Source organism: Pseudorca crassidens, chromosome 8 (assembly GCF_039906515.1).
Source record: "Pseudorca crassidens isolate mPseCra1 chromosome 8, mPseCra1.hap1, whole genome shotgun sequence".
In the NCBI taxonomy this organism is placed as follows: Eukaryota; Metazoa; Chordata; class Mammalia; order Artiodactyla; family Delphinidae; genus Pseudorca; species Pseudorca crassidens.
This window is the reverse complement of record NC_090303.1, coordinates 82,399,745-82,416,280: the sequence shown is the minus strand read 5'-3', so window position 1 is coordinate 82,416,280 and position 16,536 is coordinate 82,399,745. Positions and strand designations below refer to the sequence as shown.

The 16,536-nt window shown below is 41.2% G+C and overlaps 1 protein-coding gene across 3 annotated transcripts in view; it reads left to right on the top strand.

Annotated features, from left to right (window-relative positions):
• GRM8 (glutamate metabotropic receptor 8) overlaps positions 1-16,536 on the top strand; it is a 766,011-nt gene that overhangs the window by 328,209 nt on the left and 421,266 nt on the right. For all 3 annotated transcript variants that reach the window (XM_067746898.1, XM_067746900.1, XM_067746899.1), the window contains exons 4-6: positions 6,853-6,988; positions 7,457-7,611; positions 8,688-8,825. In XM_067746898.1, the coding sequence (XP_067602999.1) occupies positions 6,853-6,988; positions 7,457-7,611; positions 8,688-8,825 (429 nt within the window). The remainder of the gene's footprint in view (positions 1-6,852; positions 6,989-7,456; positions 7,612-8,687; positions 8,826-16,536) is intronic.

The following is a 16,536-nucleotide window of genomic DNA, read 5'->3' as shown; positions in this document are numbered from 1 at the left end:
TATTTAATCTTTTCACAATAACCCATTTGGAAGATACTAGCATCCTCTCAATCTTTAGATTGAGGGACAGAGGCACACAGAAGTCACACAACTTCCCCAGCATCACAGCTAGTCAGAGAAGGGCCGGGATTTGGAGCTAGAAAGTGTAGCCCCAGAGACAACGTTCATAACCGCCATACTGCTCTGTGCCTCTGAGTGGATCTGTGATGAAATGAGGGCATGTTAGAAAGCCTAGCATGTAGGAAACTGACCCTGTGAACCTGTTCCAGCCCAATCTGCCTTCCAAGCACGAGCATCTCTGAGTCACATGGAGACTGGCAGGAAAGGGGCTCTCTGAGCCAGTCCTCTCCCTACTGGATTGTCCCTATTGCCACTCTTAGGGGACAAAGAGGGGAGTAGCAAGGCACTCATGCCCCTCCTGTACCAGGACTTTCATTCCCTCATTTCATTGCTGTTCAGTCTCTTTAAGGGTGAATTGGCATTTGATAGAGGAAAAAGCATAACAGGTTTGGTGGTGGTGGTGGTGGTGGGGGAATGAGCACAGATTTAAGTGCAGTTTTGCTCTTTTAATGCATGTTGTTCAAGATAACACTTTTACTTCACTGCGATGTGCGAGGTAAATCTCTTTCACAAAGTGCACTTGAAGCTGACAAAGAGACAAACTTTCATCACACTGTATACTTTGCTGCTAAGTCCCAGATGTACACCACATAAGGAGGTGAAAGTACTGTTACAAAAGGCGTGATTACACTTGTTCAAACCTTAGAACAAATTTTACTGAACTACCACTAAAGGACCAATTACATTAGGGCCAAATTGTCATTTTACTTATGTCTCCAGAAAGGTGGAAAGAAATGACGTCAAGAGTAATTAGGTTGCTTCCATGTCCTGGCTATTGTAAATAGTGCTGCAATGAACATTGTGGTACATGACTCTTTTTGAATTATGGTTTTCTCAGGGTCTATGCCCAGTAGTGGGATTGCTGGGCCATCTGGTAGTTCTATTTTTAGTCTCTTAAGGAACCTCCATACTGTTCTCCATAGTGGCTGTATCAATTTACATTCTCACCAACAGTGCAAGAGGGTTCCCTTTTCTCCACACCCTCTCCAGCATTTGTTGTAAAGCAATTATGCTGCAATAAAGATGTTAAAAAAAAAAAAAAAAGAAAAGAGTAGGGCATAGAGTTGTGATATTGTGACGTATAATAAGAAATAGTATTTGGTCTTTATCCAGTTTTTGGCACAGAGATCCTAAAATACTTGGAATTTCCTAAGTGATCAGAGTGAAAAAGGTGTCTTTTGTTATGTTAAGGGATGACTTTAGGAAAGCCTGTAGGTAACCTAAGGTTGGGGCTGGTTGTCAGGAAGACCAGCCACAGGATTAGAGGGTTAGAACTTTCAGTCTCACCCCCCAACCTGCAGGGAGGGGAGAGGGGCTGGAAATTGAGTTCAACCACCAATGGCCATTTCAATCATGCCTATGTAATGAAGCCTCCATCAAAACTGGAAAGGATGGGGTTTGGAGAGCTTCAGGTTGGTGAACACTTGGAGATTCAGAGAGAGCATGGAAGCTCTGTGCCCTTTCCCCATGCCTTGCCCTGTACATCTCTTATTTGGCTGTTCCCGAGTTACATTCTTTTATAATAAACCAGTGATCTGGTAAGTACAATGTTTCTCTGAGTTTGTTAGCCTCTCTAGCAAATTAATTGAACCCAAGGAAGAGATTTTGGGAACCTCTGATCTGTAACCAGTTGGTCAGAAGCACAGGTAACAAGCAGAGCTTGTGACTGACATCTGAAGTGGGGCAGGGGCTGGGCAGACAGTCTTGTAGGACTTGAACCCTTAACCTGTGGAATCTGACAATATCCAGGTAGATAGTATCAGAAATGAGTTGAATTGTAGGACACCCAGTTTTTGTCAGAGGATTGCCTGGTGATGGTGGGGAAATTCCTCACTCCCTAAGAATTGGAATTGGGATCGCGGCACTTTGAAGAGTTAACGTGTTTCTATTGTCTTTAAGAGAGGAACAAAAAAACTGGTTATTTGGTTTTGCTCATTGCTATTATTTGCAAGTGCATTCATAAGAAATAATTTAATAATAGTTGACTGACTATATTACATTCTCATTAGGGTCAATTATAAACAATCTCTTACGGTTAACCAACAATTTTGACCAATCACTTTTTTACCAATAGCTTAACCATTGATTAAATGGTAACTTTGTTGATTTGTTTATGTATCAAAACCATTCTGTCATGCAGATCTAACAAGTTATATAACCAGGGACTCGATTTGATTTACTTAGAACTTGACAGAAATTGTGAACCAACTTGAGACACTGGTCAATTGGGTAAGTGATGGAAAAGATGAAGAAAAAAGGCTAGTCTTGGAGTCAGATCTGACTTTGAACCTGGGTTCCAACCTCTTGCCAGCTGTTGACACCCCTTGTTTCTCAGTTTCCTCATCAGAAATGTGGTGATAATGCCAATCTTAGAGCGCTTTCGCTACGACTAGGGAGGTAAGAGTGAATGAGACTGGGAAGGAGTGATCACGTGTGTTGTAGAGTGAATGTAAAATGTTTTGTTCAACAAATGATCTTTTAATTATCACTAAATAATCAAAAGGAAAACATTGACACAAATGAGGAAGTCAGAAGATTCTAGAGAACAGCCAATTATAAATTCCTCCGTACAACATTCCTAAGCGCTAAGCTTTCAAAATTATTTCTTGCAGAACTGGGGACAGCTGTAGAATAAGAAAGTTAGTGTTCCTTGAATTGCACACAATCAGTACTCTTCCAGAGTGAGGTATGAAGAAATAGATGCAATAGACATGTGCTTTGATGGAGAGCAGCTCCTCTTCCTTCTCCCACCCCAGGAGTCTAAATCAAGTCAGAGAGTCTCTTTAAAAATTGAAACAACATATAATGAGTATTGAAGGAAGCACGTCTTTGATAAAGCCTGAATGTTTGACTAAATTTCATCGGTACTTTACCTCAACTCTAACAGTATATAAAGACCTCTTGTTCTCATGAAATCATTGGACTATTTGGTGGGGGGCGGGGGGGACTTGTCATTTATTACTGCAGTTGATCTTCTGCTATTATTTTTTAGCAGTCCATCGTTTTACATTCTTATCTGGCTTTTCTTATGTGTACATCTTGTCATTCAATTATAAGACTTTTTTGGACAGAATGGGAGACAATGTCCATAGCTCCGGAAATGCAGTAGACGATATGTGCTTTTATGATTGCTTATGAGTGTGGCTTCTTGACTGATGTGAAGACAGAAATTGTGAATGAGTTTCAAGGTTAAGAAAAAAATCCTAATCTTCTAACTCCAATTACCTGAGAGTAACACACTCCACAATTTAATAAAATATCTATAAGGCACCAAACAGCACAATGCCATGTGGTGCAGGATCTTCATAAGGATTTACTCAGCTGAAATAAATTAATTGTGCAGTCCCTCTTTCCAGGAAAATACCGATTGACCAGGCTGACAAATAAAAGGTGAGGTAAAGGAATAAAAACATATGAATAGATTATGTAAAATTCCAGCCCAACTCAGCTTTTTACAAACAAAAATGTTCACTAGATCTGTAGTAAATGAATACATCAATGAATTCAGACTAAACCATATGTCTGGATGGCATTGCCTGTTTGCCTCATCTGAAATAGTCATAATAAAAATTTTCTGGCCTTCATTTCTTCTGGCAATGGAGTCAGGATTAATCTCAGAATGATATTTTGGATATGACATGTCTTTAATAGGATCCTTAAGTAATCAGAGGAATTTTCTTAAAAGAGCAGTCATATTTTGAAACAGCTATTGTTCCCCAGAGAGTGTTACAGTTTGGGTCTTGCATTTCTGTGGTTACCTAATGCTTCCACTCACCACAGTTTTTTGTTTGTTTGTTTGATTTTTAAACACATTATGCATAGTCTTCAACTTAAGACTTTGTCCCCAAAGTTTTCTCCTCAAAATGTGTAATCACTTTTGTCCAGTCTCTTTCACTAGCTCCCTTCCCCTAGCTGGTGGGTTTTCTGAGAGCTCTGTCACTCACCTTTTCCTGTTGTTGATTTCAATATTCTCTTTGAGTGATCTCTTCGTTCCCAACACTTCAACTTCTTACTGTATCTGCATCAGGCAACATTGTGATTACAACTCCCTTCTCTCTCCTTAGCTCCAGACTTACTTTTTCTCAGTTCGATGTTCCATGGGTACTTTGAAAACACCTTATCCTAAATCAAAATCATTCTTTCCTCCTCTCTAAACCTGTTCACCCTCCTGTGTTTCCTACTTGTTTAATAGTGTCATCACACAAACTGATCACCAAGGCCAAAACCTTAGAGTCATGCTTAATGGTTTCCCACTACCTCACTACTTAGATCCAATCAGTACAACCTAAATATATACAATTTTTATTTGTCATTCACGTCTCAATAAAGGTGAGAAAAATATTACAAAGCCCTACTGATTCTAACTCAAATTCTTACAGGTCCACCTGCCCCTCCTCAGTACCAGCAGCATTACCCTAGTCATCATTTCCCATTGCCTGTTCTGATAACCTCCTAACTGGGCTCATGGCCTCCTATTCTTTTCACTCCAGGTTGCCCTCTTACGTAATTCAATGGTCCTCATTCATTTTTCTCCCATGAAATGCGGCGGTCATAGACAAGACGTATTCCTATGGGCTACTAAATGTCAGGCACTTTAATTACACATAATCTTCTGCAGGCTCTGCATGCCATGCATGATTTGGCCCCCAAATTAGCTCTCATTTTTGTCTCACACTTCTCTCCCCTTCACTCATTAACTCCACTGGCTCTTTCCTGCACTTTCCCATGTGATGCTCTCACATTCTCTCTTCTTTCTGACCTTAACCAAGTGATACCAACTTTAGGGACACTTTTCCCAAACGTTCCTCAATCTAAATTAAATGTCCTTGCTCTTCCTCCTAGGACTTGCCATAACTTATATACTTATTTTGCGGGTTTGTTTTGCATTAAGCCTGTTTTACCCATAACATCTCTAAACTCTGTGAAGGCAAGGGCCGTGTCTATTTTATTCACCATTGTAAATCCACATGCCCCACATGGTATCTGACAGATAGTGGGCACGCCATAAATATTTACTGAACAAATGAATCAGTCATCACAACTATTCATGGCATATCAGTAGACTAACTAACTACAGGCTCTGTCTGTGGATTATGGGCAATTCCCACCCCTGAAGAGCATAGTGTAGGGTTAGTGAGGGTATTTCTATTGCAGGGATAACTTTGGCAGTGCTCTAACTTATACAGAAAATAACCTTCAGTACTCTAGCACTGTTATTCATACAGTATTGTCACGTATGTTAAATCTGATCACAACACACGGGACACCCCTTGTCTGGCTACCACATGGTTCTTCTTTGTTTGCCTACTTGAGGTTTCTTCCCAAAGTGCACAGCTCATCATGTAATTCTCCTGCTCATGAGCTTTCAGTGGGTTCCCATCCTTTTCAAGATAAAATCCAAATTCTTTGGCATGTATAACAAAGTCATTCTCAAGCTGGACCTGTCCATTCTTTCCAACCTCAGCCCCAGCCAGTCTCAACCATAGGTCACGATCAAGCAAGGTTCTTTCATACCTTGGCTTCTACCAGAAATGTCCCATTTTTGTCCCTATGTTTATGTATATTTGCCATTTAAAATCCAGCTCTCTCAAGCACTTGAGTTACTCCTTCCTCTGTGCTCCCAAAGTGTGGTATACTCTCTCCATTCTAAAATTTATTACATGTTCCATGATAATTTATTGGAATGCCCCTCTCCCAGACTAGCTGGTAACTGCTGGATTAGACTACTCATTCCCAGTGTCCAGCCCAATGCATAGCATATAATGGCATCCAGTAATGTTTGGGTGACTGAATGCATTGTCAACTGTTTAGAAGAAAACATGCCTTTGCCTACTGAAGCAATGCTATAAATAAATGATGATTTTCTTGTCAAGCGACTCAAAAAGCCTGCTTAAACCGTAATGCAGTTGAAACATCTTGCTAATATTGCTTTTTCTCCTAGTATCAGAATATGCTATAACTGTACCACTGAAACAAAGGAAACCTCCTTCTTCTCCTCCTAGCCCAGCCCATCGGCAGGGGGCAGAGATCTTTTCTAAACTTTTCTTTTTGGCTTCATGTTGCTTTAAAAGGAGAGGCCAAAAGAAGAGTTCTTGTCTTTTTCCATGTGAGTGGGACGGGATTTCTGCCATTTTGATTTTCATGGTGAAGATATATGTCAACTGAGGGTTTGTGTCTTTGAAACTTGGCTAGTGTCTCAGTCTTGAAGACCACTTGTCTCGTAACATATTATGGTGCTGCATAAGAATCTTGCTGCAATACTATGAGCTCAAAAAAGGAAATTAACCTTAAAGGAAGTCTACTGATAAATAAAATTAGCAAAAGGACCTTCCTTCCTCACAGGTGGTCTCACCTATAAGACATACTCATACCTTTTATTAATCCAGACTCTTATCCTTGGACTTAGGTTAAATGAATTAAAAGAGCCTTCTTTCCACTCTTTCTCTCTTGTCCCACATTTTGTACACTTTGGTTTTTTTAAAGACATCCACAAAAATAATGTTTAAACTTGGAAAAAACCTCTGATGTATGATTAAGTTATTGATGTCATTTATTTGATACATATAATGCAAAAAAGTGATTGCTTTTAGTAGGTGAGAATGACAGATACTTTGAGAAACAGTATCCTTTACTGAGTCACGTGTTTTATAAAGTAGCTAACCTCATTAAGTGTGTTAAGTAAATGTCTTTTCCTAATCACTTTCTCTGTTTCTTTCTTTTTTTTTTAAATAGGTGGTGTTTGCATTGCTCAATCACAGAAAATCCCACGTGAACCAAGACCTGGAGAATTTGAAAAAATAATCAAGCGTCTGCTAGAAACACCTAATGCTCGGGCAGTGATTATGTTTGCTAATGAAGATGACATCAGGTGCTGATTGCTTTTCTTCCTCATGTAGGATCAGATTGGCAGCCCACATCCTTTTTCTGACATATTTCATGTTCAATGTAAAATCTTGTGAGATTTCATAGGAATTGCAACATTCTCATGCAATTACAGACTGCCTTCTGCTACATAGAGACAACAGCCTTCTAGTTTCTCAGTCCAATCTGTTTATCAAGTAAAGCCTGGGGACTGAAAGAAATGAGACAAATAACGATGATAAACAGAATGATGTGAATGAGGTTAAGGATAAGGCTAATTATCAGCTGCTGGAGTTAAAGTCTCCAATATATTCCTTTTAGGAGATGATAAGACTCAGGCAGTTAGAATGATTGACTGGTTGTTTAATGGTGACCTACTGAGTGTTTATGACTTCATATAGCTGGTCTTGTAACATTCACAAGTGTAGAGTTTCTTGGTAAATGTGGTATGTTTTATTTCTTTTTATTCCAATAGGAGGATATTGGAAGCAGCGAAAAAATTAAACCAAAGTGGGCATTTTCTCTGGATTGGCTCAGATAGTTGGGGATCCAAAATAGCACCTGTTTATCAGCAGGAGGAGATTGCAGAAGGGGCTGTGACAATTTTGCCCAAAAGAGCGTCAATTGATGGTAAGGATGCACTGTAGAGAATTTGCTTCATTCCAACTGAATCTAAACTCAAAAGCAAAATCAGGGTATCAGCATACGGTGAGATGAATCCATTATTAATGACTCGATAGAATTTTTAGGACTGATGGCAGAATGGTCAAGACAGTAACTATTTAACTCAACATATTGTATATATATATATATTTTTTATTAGAAAAGAGTACCCACTAGATATTTTTTTAGGGGGCACTGCTGTTGGCCTTGGATATCTCCGTGATGTTAGTAGTCGCCCTCTAAGTTTGCATATTTCCATGGGTGTATACAGTGGTTATAGCATTGTTGGAAGGAGAGTGCTTGCTTTATAGCAAATGAAGACATGATGCTGGCCTGGCTCTATGGGTAAATAAATGCAACAGCAAAGATGTGGAGCATCTCTGAAAGGCAGTCTGTCTCCCAAATATCTTTTCCAATGATCTCGACAGTGATTGAAATTCCTACCTTTGCCATTATCCTTGGGAATAAGGCACTATTTCCAGGTGGTCTCCCTTCAGTGAGTTGGTTACCTGAGCAGAATGACACTAGCCCATTACCCATGACTCCAGAAGATTACATTAGTAGTGATTAGTTTATTGAATTAGCTGAAAATGGAACATGCGGGACAGATAAACCTTGAGGCAAGTAGAAGCACGGAAGCCTGGAACACTGACTCGTGCTAGGGGAGAGAGAGGAGAATGAGAAAAGTCTGAGTTGGTTTTGAATATTCAGCACGAGGTCACTGCTTGCTGCCGCTGGGAGACACAGAGGAGAGACAGAGGTGGTGCGGATGCCACCCAACAGGCTTACCTGCTGTGTACATCCCTAGAGTCAGGTGCCTGAATGGTGAATGGTGGGAGTGGAGATATTGTCCACTGATCCCCATTGACTCTTGCCACAAGGGAAGCCTTAATGCTGGGTTATTGGCTGCCCTCCCCCATCTGTTATACATATTTTTTCATGCAATGATCACAACATCATATAATATCTATTCAAAAGCTCTGATGGTATTTGGTTTTGATTTTGGACGAATATTAAAATCATACCTTTCTTCTTTAAAATAGGGTTCGATCGATACTTTAGAAGCCGAACGCTTGCCAATAATCGAAGAAATGTATGGTTTGCGGAATTCTGGGAGGAGAATTTTGGATGCAAGTTAGGATCACATGGAAAAAGGAACAGTCACGTAAAGAAATGCACAGGTAGCCACTTCAATGTTTTCCTTGGTACATTCGTTTTATCATTATCTGAGAAATGAAGTTTTTCTATGTGGATAATGATGACGGTATCTTCTACTTCCTCACGTCTCTTGTTATAGTTTCTCAGTGGGGCTGAGCTTACATTGATCGTTCAACAGACTTAGGTGTGCTCACTGGTTCTTACAGTCAACGGACAAGTATGTACTGAACATGGGGCATGTGTCCAACACTGGGATATTTTAATTCTATTTAAGAAAACATTTATTGAGTGCCTACTTTAGGCAAAGTACTTTATTAGGTTTGGTGGGATACTTACAAATAAGCAAGACATGATTTTGCTCACCAGGAGTTCAAAATGTAGTGAGGATGACAGATCATAACAAATGGCTCTAAGATAGTGTTTTTCAACTATTTCAGTCCATGTTCCCCATATCTTGCACAGCTCTATCAGCTATGATTTTTTTTGATGCTCTACTTTCTATATCTTGTGCTGAAAACTAATAGTGATATTAAATGTGCATTTTTTGAGTGTTAGAATGAAACGTTTTATTTGCAGAAACATGATTATGTACGTAGAAACATCTATGGAGTTTTAAAAATGACTTAGAACTAAGTAGTACATTTAGGGAGATCAATTCAAGATACAAGGTCAATATAAACATCCTTTTAATCCATTTATATATATATATATTAGAAACTAACACATAGAAAATGAAATATGTACAGCATGATTAAAAAGAACATAAAAAGTTAGGGGTAATTTTAACAAAGACGCATAAGTCTTCTACACTAAAATCTTCTACACTGAATGAGCATCTTATAACCAGACACCCCTCCCTTGCTTACCCCTGGCCCGGACATTTTGATATGACTTCCTTGCCCGTGATTCACTTCCTTTGGAAATAGCTGTTCAAATAAGAGATGTAATCTGATAAGTGCTAGAGCAGCCATATAAATGGAGCAAGGATGGGGATGTGAAAATAGGGGCCCCCCTGTGGAGGATGTGACTTCCAGGAACTGGGGTAAGTGAAGTGAGGCAAAGTTCCTGCTCACAGGGCTTACATCTGAGTGTGAAAAGACAGACACTAAATACGTAAATGTATAAAGGAACAGAGACTTCCAGGTGCCTCGGAGAAATACAACAGAGTAAATGTGAAAAGAGTGACCAGGTGGTCTCGGGAGGGACGGTGGCAGTTACTGTAGATCGTTTGGTCAGGATGCTTTAGAGGTGACATTTGAGACCAGACCTGAGTGGCTGGTGTCGTCAGCCACGTGAAGATATGAGGGCAGCCCATTCTAGGATCCAGGGCAAGCCTCTTTGGTTCAAGGTACAGGTACAAAAAGGTCAGGGAGGCCGGAGTGAGTGAGAGTGAAGATAGGGAGTGAGAGGGGAAGTGAGGAAAGAAGAGGATAAAGAGACAGGCCAGCTCATGCAGGACCTTGGAGTTCTTCCTAGAAGCTCCAGAGCTGAGGAGTTGGGGCTTTATCCTACCTGTAGGGTAGAATTACATGAGACTTTTCATTTAAGGCACTGCTCAGATACCTGTTTCAAAAAGATTCCTCTGGCGGAAGGGTAGGGAGGGTTGGAGATCAGGGGAGAGAAAGGAGAAAGGTCAATCAGGGCCCATCCAGTAGCCCCTGTAATGGGCAGTCACAGCTTAAATGAGGTGTGCTAGTTAGGGGTGGAACACAGAGTGCAGAGATTGTAGTAGGTAGTATTTACAGTACACAGTGAGTGATTAATGCGGGGGAGATGGTGGTAAGTGATGGAGGTTCTGAATGTTAAATCTTTGACAACTAGGTCTAGGAGAATTACTTAACAGAAAGGACAGCACTGATGGTAGATGTGGAGGGACGACCCTGAATTTGGTTCTAAGCTCGCCTCATGGAACTCGCCAGCAGGTGGCAGCATAAGGTCTGGCACCCCACATTGTGTGCTGCACTAAAAATACAGATTAGGGAGTGGCAGGTGGAGACCTGGAAGTTAAAGACGAGGACAGAGAGGCAGTTGCTGAAGGAAATTGTGCAGATACGATGGATGACAACTTGAGCCTCTAGGGGATGAGGCAGAAGAGGAAATGAGCATTGCGGTTGGGGAAGGAGATGAACTGGGAGTCAGGAGAGAAGATGGGGTGCGCGCAGGTGGAGACTCAGGTTGAGAGGGCTGGAGACAGAGTGCGCACAGAAGTAGAGGAAAGAATGCTTTTCAAAGAAGTTTGACAGAGAAAGAAAGTAGATACGGTGGGAGAGCTTGAGAAAGAAGCAGGCTTTCAGAAGTTTCTTTAAGACAGGGCACATTTAAGCATTTTTTTTTTTTTTTTTTTTGCGGTACGCGGGCCTCTCACTGTTGTGGCCTCTCCCGCTGCGGAGCACAGGCTCCGGACGCGCAGGCCCAGCGGCCATGGCTCACGGGCCCAGCCGCTCCGCGGCATGTGGGATCTTCCCAGCCCGGGGCACGAACCCGTGTCCCCTGCATTGGCAGGTGGACTCTCAACCACTGCACCACCAGGGAAACCCTCAGCATGTTTTCAGATAAACGTAGCAGTCAGAAGAACTATCAAGGGAAAGCGAAGTTAAATGTGGAGTAGGATCTTGACAGAAACTTCAGGGAGAGGCTTAAGAGGGAGGTGTTACCTTTCAATCATGTGATTTAATTGGGAAAAAGAGATACACATACACGTACATAAGCAGAGAGCAAAACAATCCTACGATTAAGTGTTAAATTTGGACATAGATATTGAGGAAGTTCAGAAAATGTATGACTGTAAGTTCAAGTAAAATTCAAAGCCTCATGGAGGAGGCGAGTGTTTGATAACAAGAAAGATTTGAGAAAGCATCCGAAATGAGGGCAAGGATGGGCCAGCAGAGAGTGGCATGGAGGTGTGTGAAGAACAGTGCAGAGGTTCATCTTATTGGAGAGGAGTTTGCGTGTCAATGAATAATGGGATATAAAGAGCAGGCAGTTTATAGAAAGGTTTGAAAGGAGAAGTTACACACAGAGTACCTGATGTGTTTCTCATTCAGGTATATGTTACAAGGTGCTTAGCTTTTGTGTGTGTGTTTTTTTAACGTTTTGTTTTTAATTTATTTAATTAATTTATTTATTTTGGCTGCATTAGGTCTTCGGTGCTGCGTGCGGGCTTTCTCTAGTTGTGGCGAGCGGGAGCTACTCTTCGTTGCGGTGTGCAGGCTTCTCATTGCGGTGGCTTCTCTTGTTGCGGAGCACGGGCTCTAGGAGTGCGGGCTTCAGTAGCTGTGGCATACAGGCTCAGTAGTTGCGGCTCGGGGGCTCTAGAGCACAGGCTCAGTAGTTGTGGCACATGGGCTTAGTTGCTCCGCGGCGTGTGGGAGCTTCCCGCACCAGGGTTTGAACACACGTCCCCTGCATTGGCAGGCAGATTCTTAATCACTGCGCCACCAGGGAAGCCCCAAGGTGCTTCGTTTTGAATTCTGAATGTTATTGTTTGATCATCCACATGTTTAGATCATATTAATGAAAATTTACCAGTTAGTGAAATGAATGAATTCCATTCTTTATATATATTTGTATATATGATATATATGTACATATATACTATATATATGATAAAATTAGCAATTAATCACATAACTCTTTAACATACTGTTTTCAGAATCATCAGTTTCTCGAAACTCATATTTTCCAAAAAATTTTGATGTCTCCAGATGTTCTTTTAGCATTTGTTGATGGTGTATAAGGAATCCTTATTTCAGGCATACTGAACTGGGTTGCTGTATAATCCAGACTTGGTGGCATGTCTGCTGCATATTCCTTTGATTTATTTGGGTGTTGCTAAAATTGTAACAATCTGCCCAATTAGAACTACTTCTAGTGCAATGAAAATGGTGTTTACTCCAAGTGCTAGGGCAAATGCACCCTTATGGAATGGGGTCAGTAAACAGATTTTCATGCAAATTCCATTGTGAGTGATACTAAAATAACTTGTCCCTGGGTAGAAAATAAATAAAGAACGCAATATTCTAACTTATTTTTTTGGGAAACAGTAACACATGAATGTTTCCAGATGGTGAGAGAAGATACTTGTACCCCAAATTGCCATCAGCACCCAGTTTTTATCTCTATTTCTGGGAAGCAAAGAAGATGGTCAGCACGTTAATGGTCAAAGAGGAAATGTACGTAAGAGGAAAAACCTACAGGATATTCATGACTAGAGGTGTCCAGGGTTTGAACATTATATTTCCAATTTGCCCAGTTCCACCTAATTCAGAAATGAATGTGTACAGTTGTGCGTGTTTCAAAATCTAGCCTTACGAGGTTTACATCTTAACCATTCACAATGAGTCCAAAAGTTAGAGAACTCTGAAAGTGGGACATCCACAGGTCCTTTCTGCGGCATTTAGAGCATCCTTTGTGGGTTATGTTTTGAGTCAAATTTTACATTAGGCGATGGTAATCTGTAAACATAATTGCATCCGTTGGGGGCAATATTGGCAATGTATTTACGTGGATAAGAGAGTGCTTCCAGCAGGCTAGAACTTCTGTCTTATCAATTTTCGGGAGATAGAATGTCTTCAAGCAGTGAGGAGCATCCTCTTCCTAAAATTAACTTGGTACAGTTTTTCTGAGATGATCTCCCCCCTAGAATCTCAGGAAAGCTTTCAAAAAGATGTGATATTACTGTTAACTTTGATATACTGGCCGAATTCCAAAGTGAAGTAACTCCTGCCATCCACTTAGCTATTTATGTAGTTATTATTGCTTCTGCTGAGTTCTGAAAGCTACTACTACTTAATCCTACTTAAAATTCCCTTTGTCTTTCTCAAAAAGGAAGAAAGATTCTTTTATACTTGTTATCATTGTTGATGGGTATTATTTCATAGACATTTATCTGACCTCTTCTCTTTTCCTCCCTCCCTGTCTTCTCCCAGACTTAATGCCTTTCTGCTCCTCTCTACCCAAACACCCACACCCTCCCTTGAGGACTGTGGGTCTAACTCTGCTCTCCTTGTTTTGGCGCATTTTTTTTTTTTTTTTTTGGTACGCGGGCCTCTCACTGTTGTGGCCTCTCCCGCTGCGGAGCACAGGCTCCGGACACGCAGGCTCAGCGGCCATGGCTCAGGGGCCCAGCCGCTCCACGGCATGTGGGATCTGCCTGGACCGGGGCACGAACCCACGTCCCCTGCATCGGCAGGCGGGCTCTCAACCACTGCGCCACCAGGGAAGCCGATGGTGCATTTTTTTCACCCACCTATTCTCCCACTCACACCTCTGCCTGAACTCCTCTTCCGCTGCTCCCCTTCAACATCTCGTTTTCTCTTTTTCCTGCTTTTCCTCTGATCAGTCCCTTACCTGACATTGTTTTGTCCAGCAAGACCCTCACTGACAGCAGAGAGTTTTTCTTTGGAGGTCTCAATTGAATTTTGTAATGGCCATCATTCGTTCTGATTTCCTGTCTTTCCTAGTGAGGCCTCATAGTGAATATTGCAGGGAAACTTGAGCACGTGCAGAGCAACTGCTAATCAAAGGCAGTCTCTCTCTTGGGTCACACTGTGTCTTGGCCTTCATTTCTCCATCATGAATTGTAAATAGCTCTGCCCTTACCAAAACAACATTCTCTGACCAACCCTCAAAATCCGGTCGGTATAGCATCTTAAAACATTTTGCCTTGCTGGGCTTCCCCGGTGGCGTAGTGGTTGGGAGTCCGCCTGCCAATGCAGGAGACACGGGTTCGTGCCCCGGTCCGGGAGGATCCCACATGCCGCGGAGTGGCTGGGCCCGTGAGCCGTGGTCGCTGGGCCTGCGCGTCCGGAGCCTGTGCTCCGCGACGGGAGAGGCCACAGCAGCGAGAGGCTCGCGTACCGCAAAACATTTTGCCTCGTTCAACAATTTGTTCATTCGTTCATTCATTCTTCATTCACTTATTTATTCATTTTGGATAGCCAGCCTCGTGCCAGAGATTGCTAGAGACACAGACAAAGAGCAGATCACCTTTGCCTTCAAGTTGCTCACACAGACATATACACCATCTTAATGAATTTGAAGTGCTTTCCTTGTCTCGTGGGTTTGAATTCTCAGCCAGGAGGTTGGGGCACTGTTGCTTAGCTTGTGTACGGCTGACACTCAGACACTAAATGGTGGGGAGCATATGCTACTTGAAATGGCCTGTTGATTCTTATTTATGACGATAGAAATAGTGGTAATGGAAAAAAGCAGTGCCCAGATATGTTTCTTCCCACAAACAAGAAATTCTGTCACTGAACCAAATAGCAGGCTCAGTAATTAGCTTCTAAAAGGCCTGTCAGTTTACTTTTGGTGCCAGAGTAACTATGTCACTTTTCAGGTGTGACTCTCTCCCTCAACCTTTCCCTGTTTTGGGTGCCTATGAAAGGTGGAAGCTCTCACCCATTCACTCAGATTCATGGAGTCCATATGAGTGAACTGGGGGAGGGATCGCACCATTGGAAATGGTGATTCAGAATGAAAGGAAACTAAGATAACTTTCCCAGCATGAAAATGTGTTCTGTCCTACCCATTTGCTCCTTGCATAGAGAAAAAGTCTGTGGGGGACAATATCTTTACATTTGCACCACAGAGTGGCCATTTAGCTCGTATGCTCCTGTTCTTAACTTATTTAGGCCACTTCTGAGATTTCATACTGAATTTCAATACATGAATTTGAGATGACAAATGGGCATTGATTTCAGACATACTGGATTTCAGAATTTTAGAGCTGGGACATAAAATCAGGATCCTTCTTTCATTTTGTAGATGAAGAAACTGGAACCCAGAGAAGTTTAGTGTATGGCTGAAGAATCACAGTGTTAGAGCTGCAGCTTGAATCCTTGTTTTATTTGAACTTATACTTTCATTTTATATCCTTGATTTATTTTACTATTTACTTATTTTAGAGTTCTTAACCACATAGTTGAAAAGTGTTTTTTTTCTCTTTATGATATTTTATGTATGAGAGCAATGCATTATGAAATTTAAAACCACCAGCTATTAAGTGAAACAAAAATTGCACATTGGTTGTTATCTAATCCTATAGAAAAGAGTCTAATATTCTAATATCCTTCATGTTGATTTTCAGTGTGTATGTAGTATTTGTGAGTGGGTCTTGAACAGAATAAGGCTCTTCCTCCAGTTCCCTGGCCCCCCGCCATTTCTAAGGGTAGACCTAGGACTATATTAAAAAGAAATGGAGAAACTATCAACCATAAGCTTCTATAACTCTTAAGTCCAGTGGCATTGAATTGTAGAATTCACTTTGCTGAATTACAGTTAGTTTGCCCATTTATTTATTCCCTTATAGGAACCTCCCCCCCACCATGTATTTTAAAGCAGTGCAGGAAGTACTGTAATGTATAATAGCACTTCTAGAAGTTAAGTGAGCACATAAATCACCTGCGAACCTGGTTAAATGCAGATTTTGATTTCATAGGTCTGGGGTGAGGCAGTCTACATTTCTGACCAGTCCCAGGTCATGCAAAGTCCATGGGCCCTGAGACACAACTGAGTAACAGGTGGGCATTAGAGTTAGTTTATAGAGATAACAAAAGTACCTGACATTTAATTAGCATAATAGATAGGCAGCTGTGCTAAAGATTACTGATTAAACTCAAGATGTCTTAAAGAAGATCATCTAAATGACTTTAAATTTTCAAATACAAAAATTTACAATCACTAGCCTATGTTATGTATACTATCTTCAATAAGTGTTTAATTAGTAAAGTA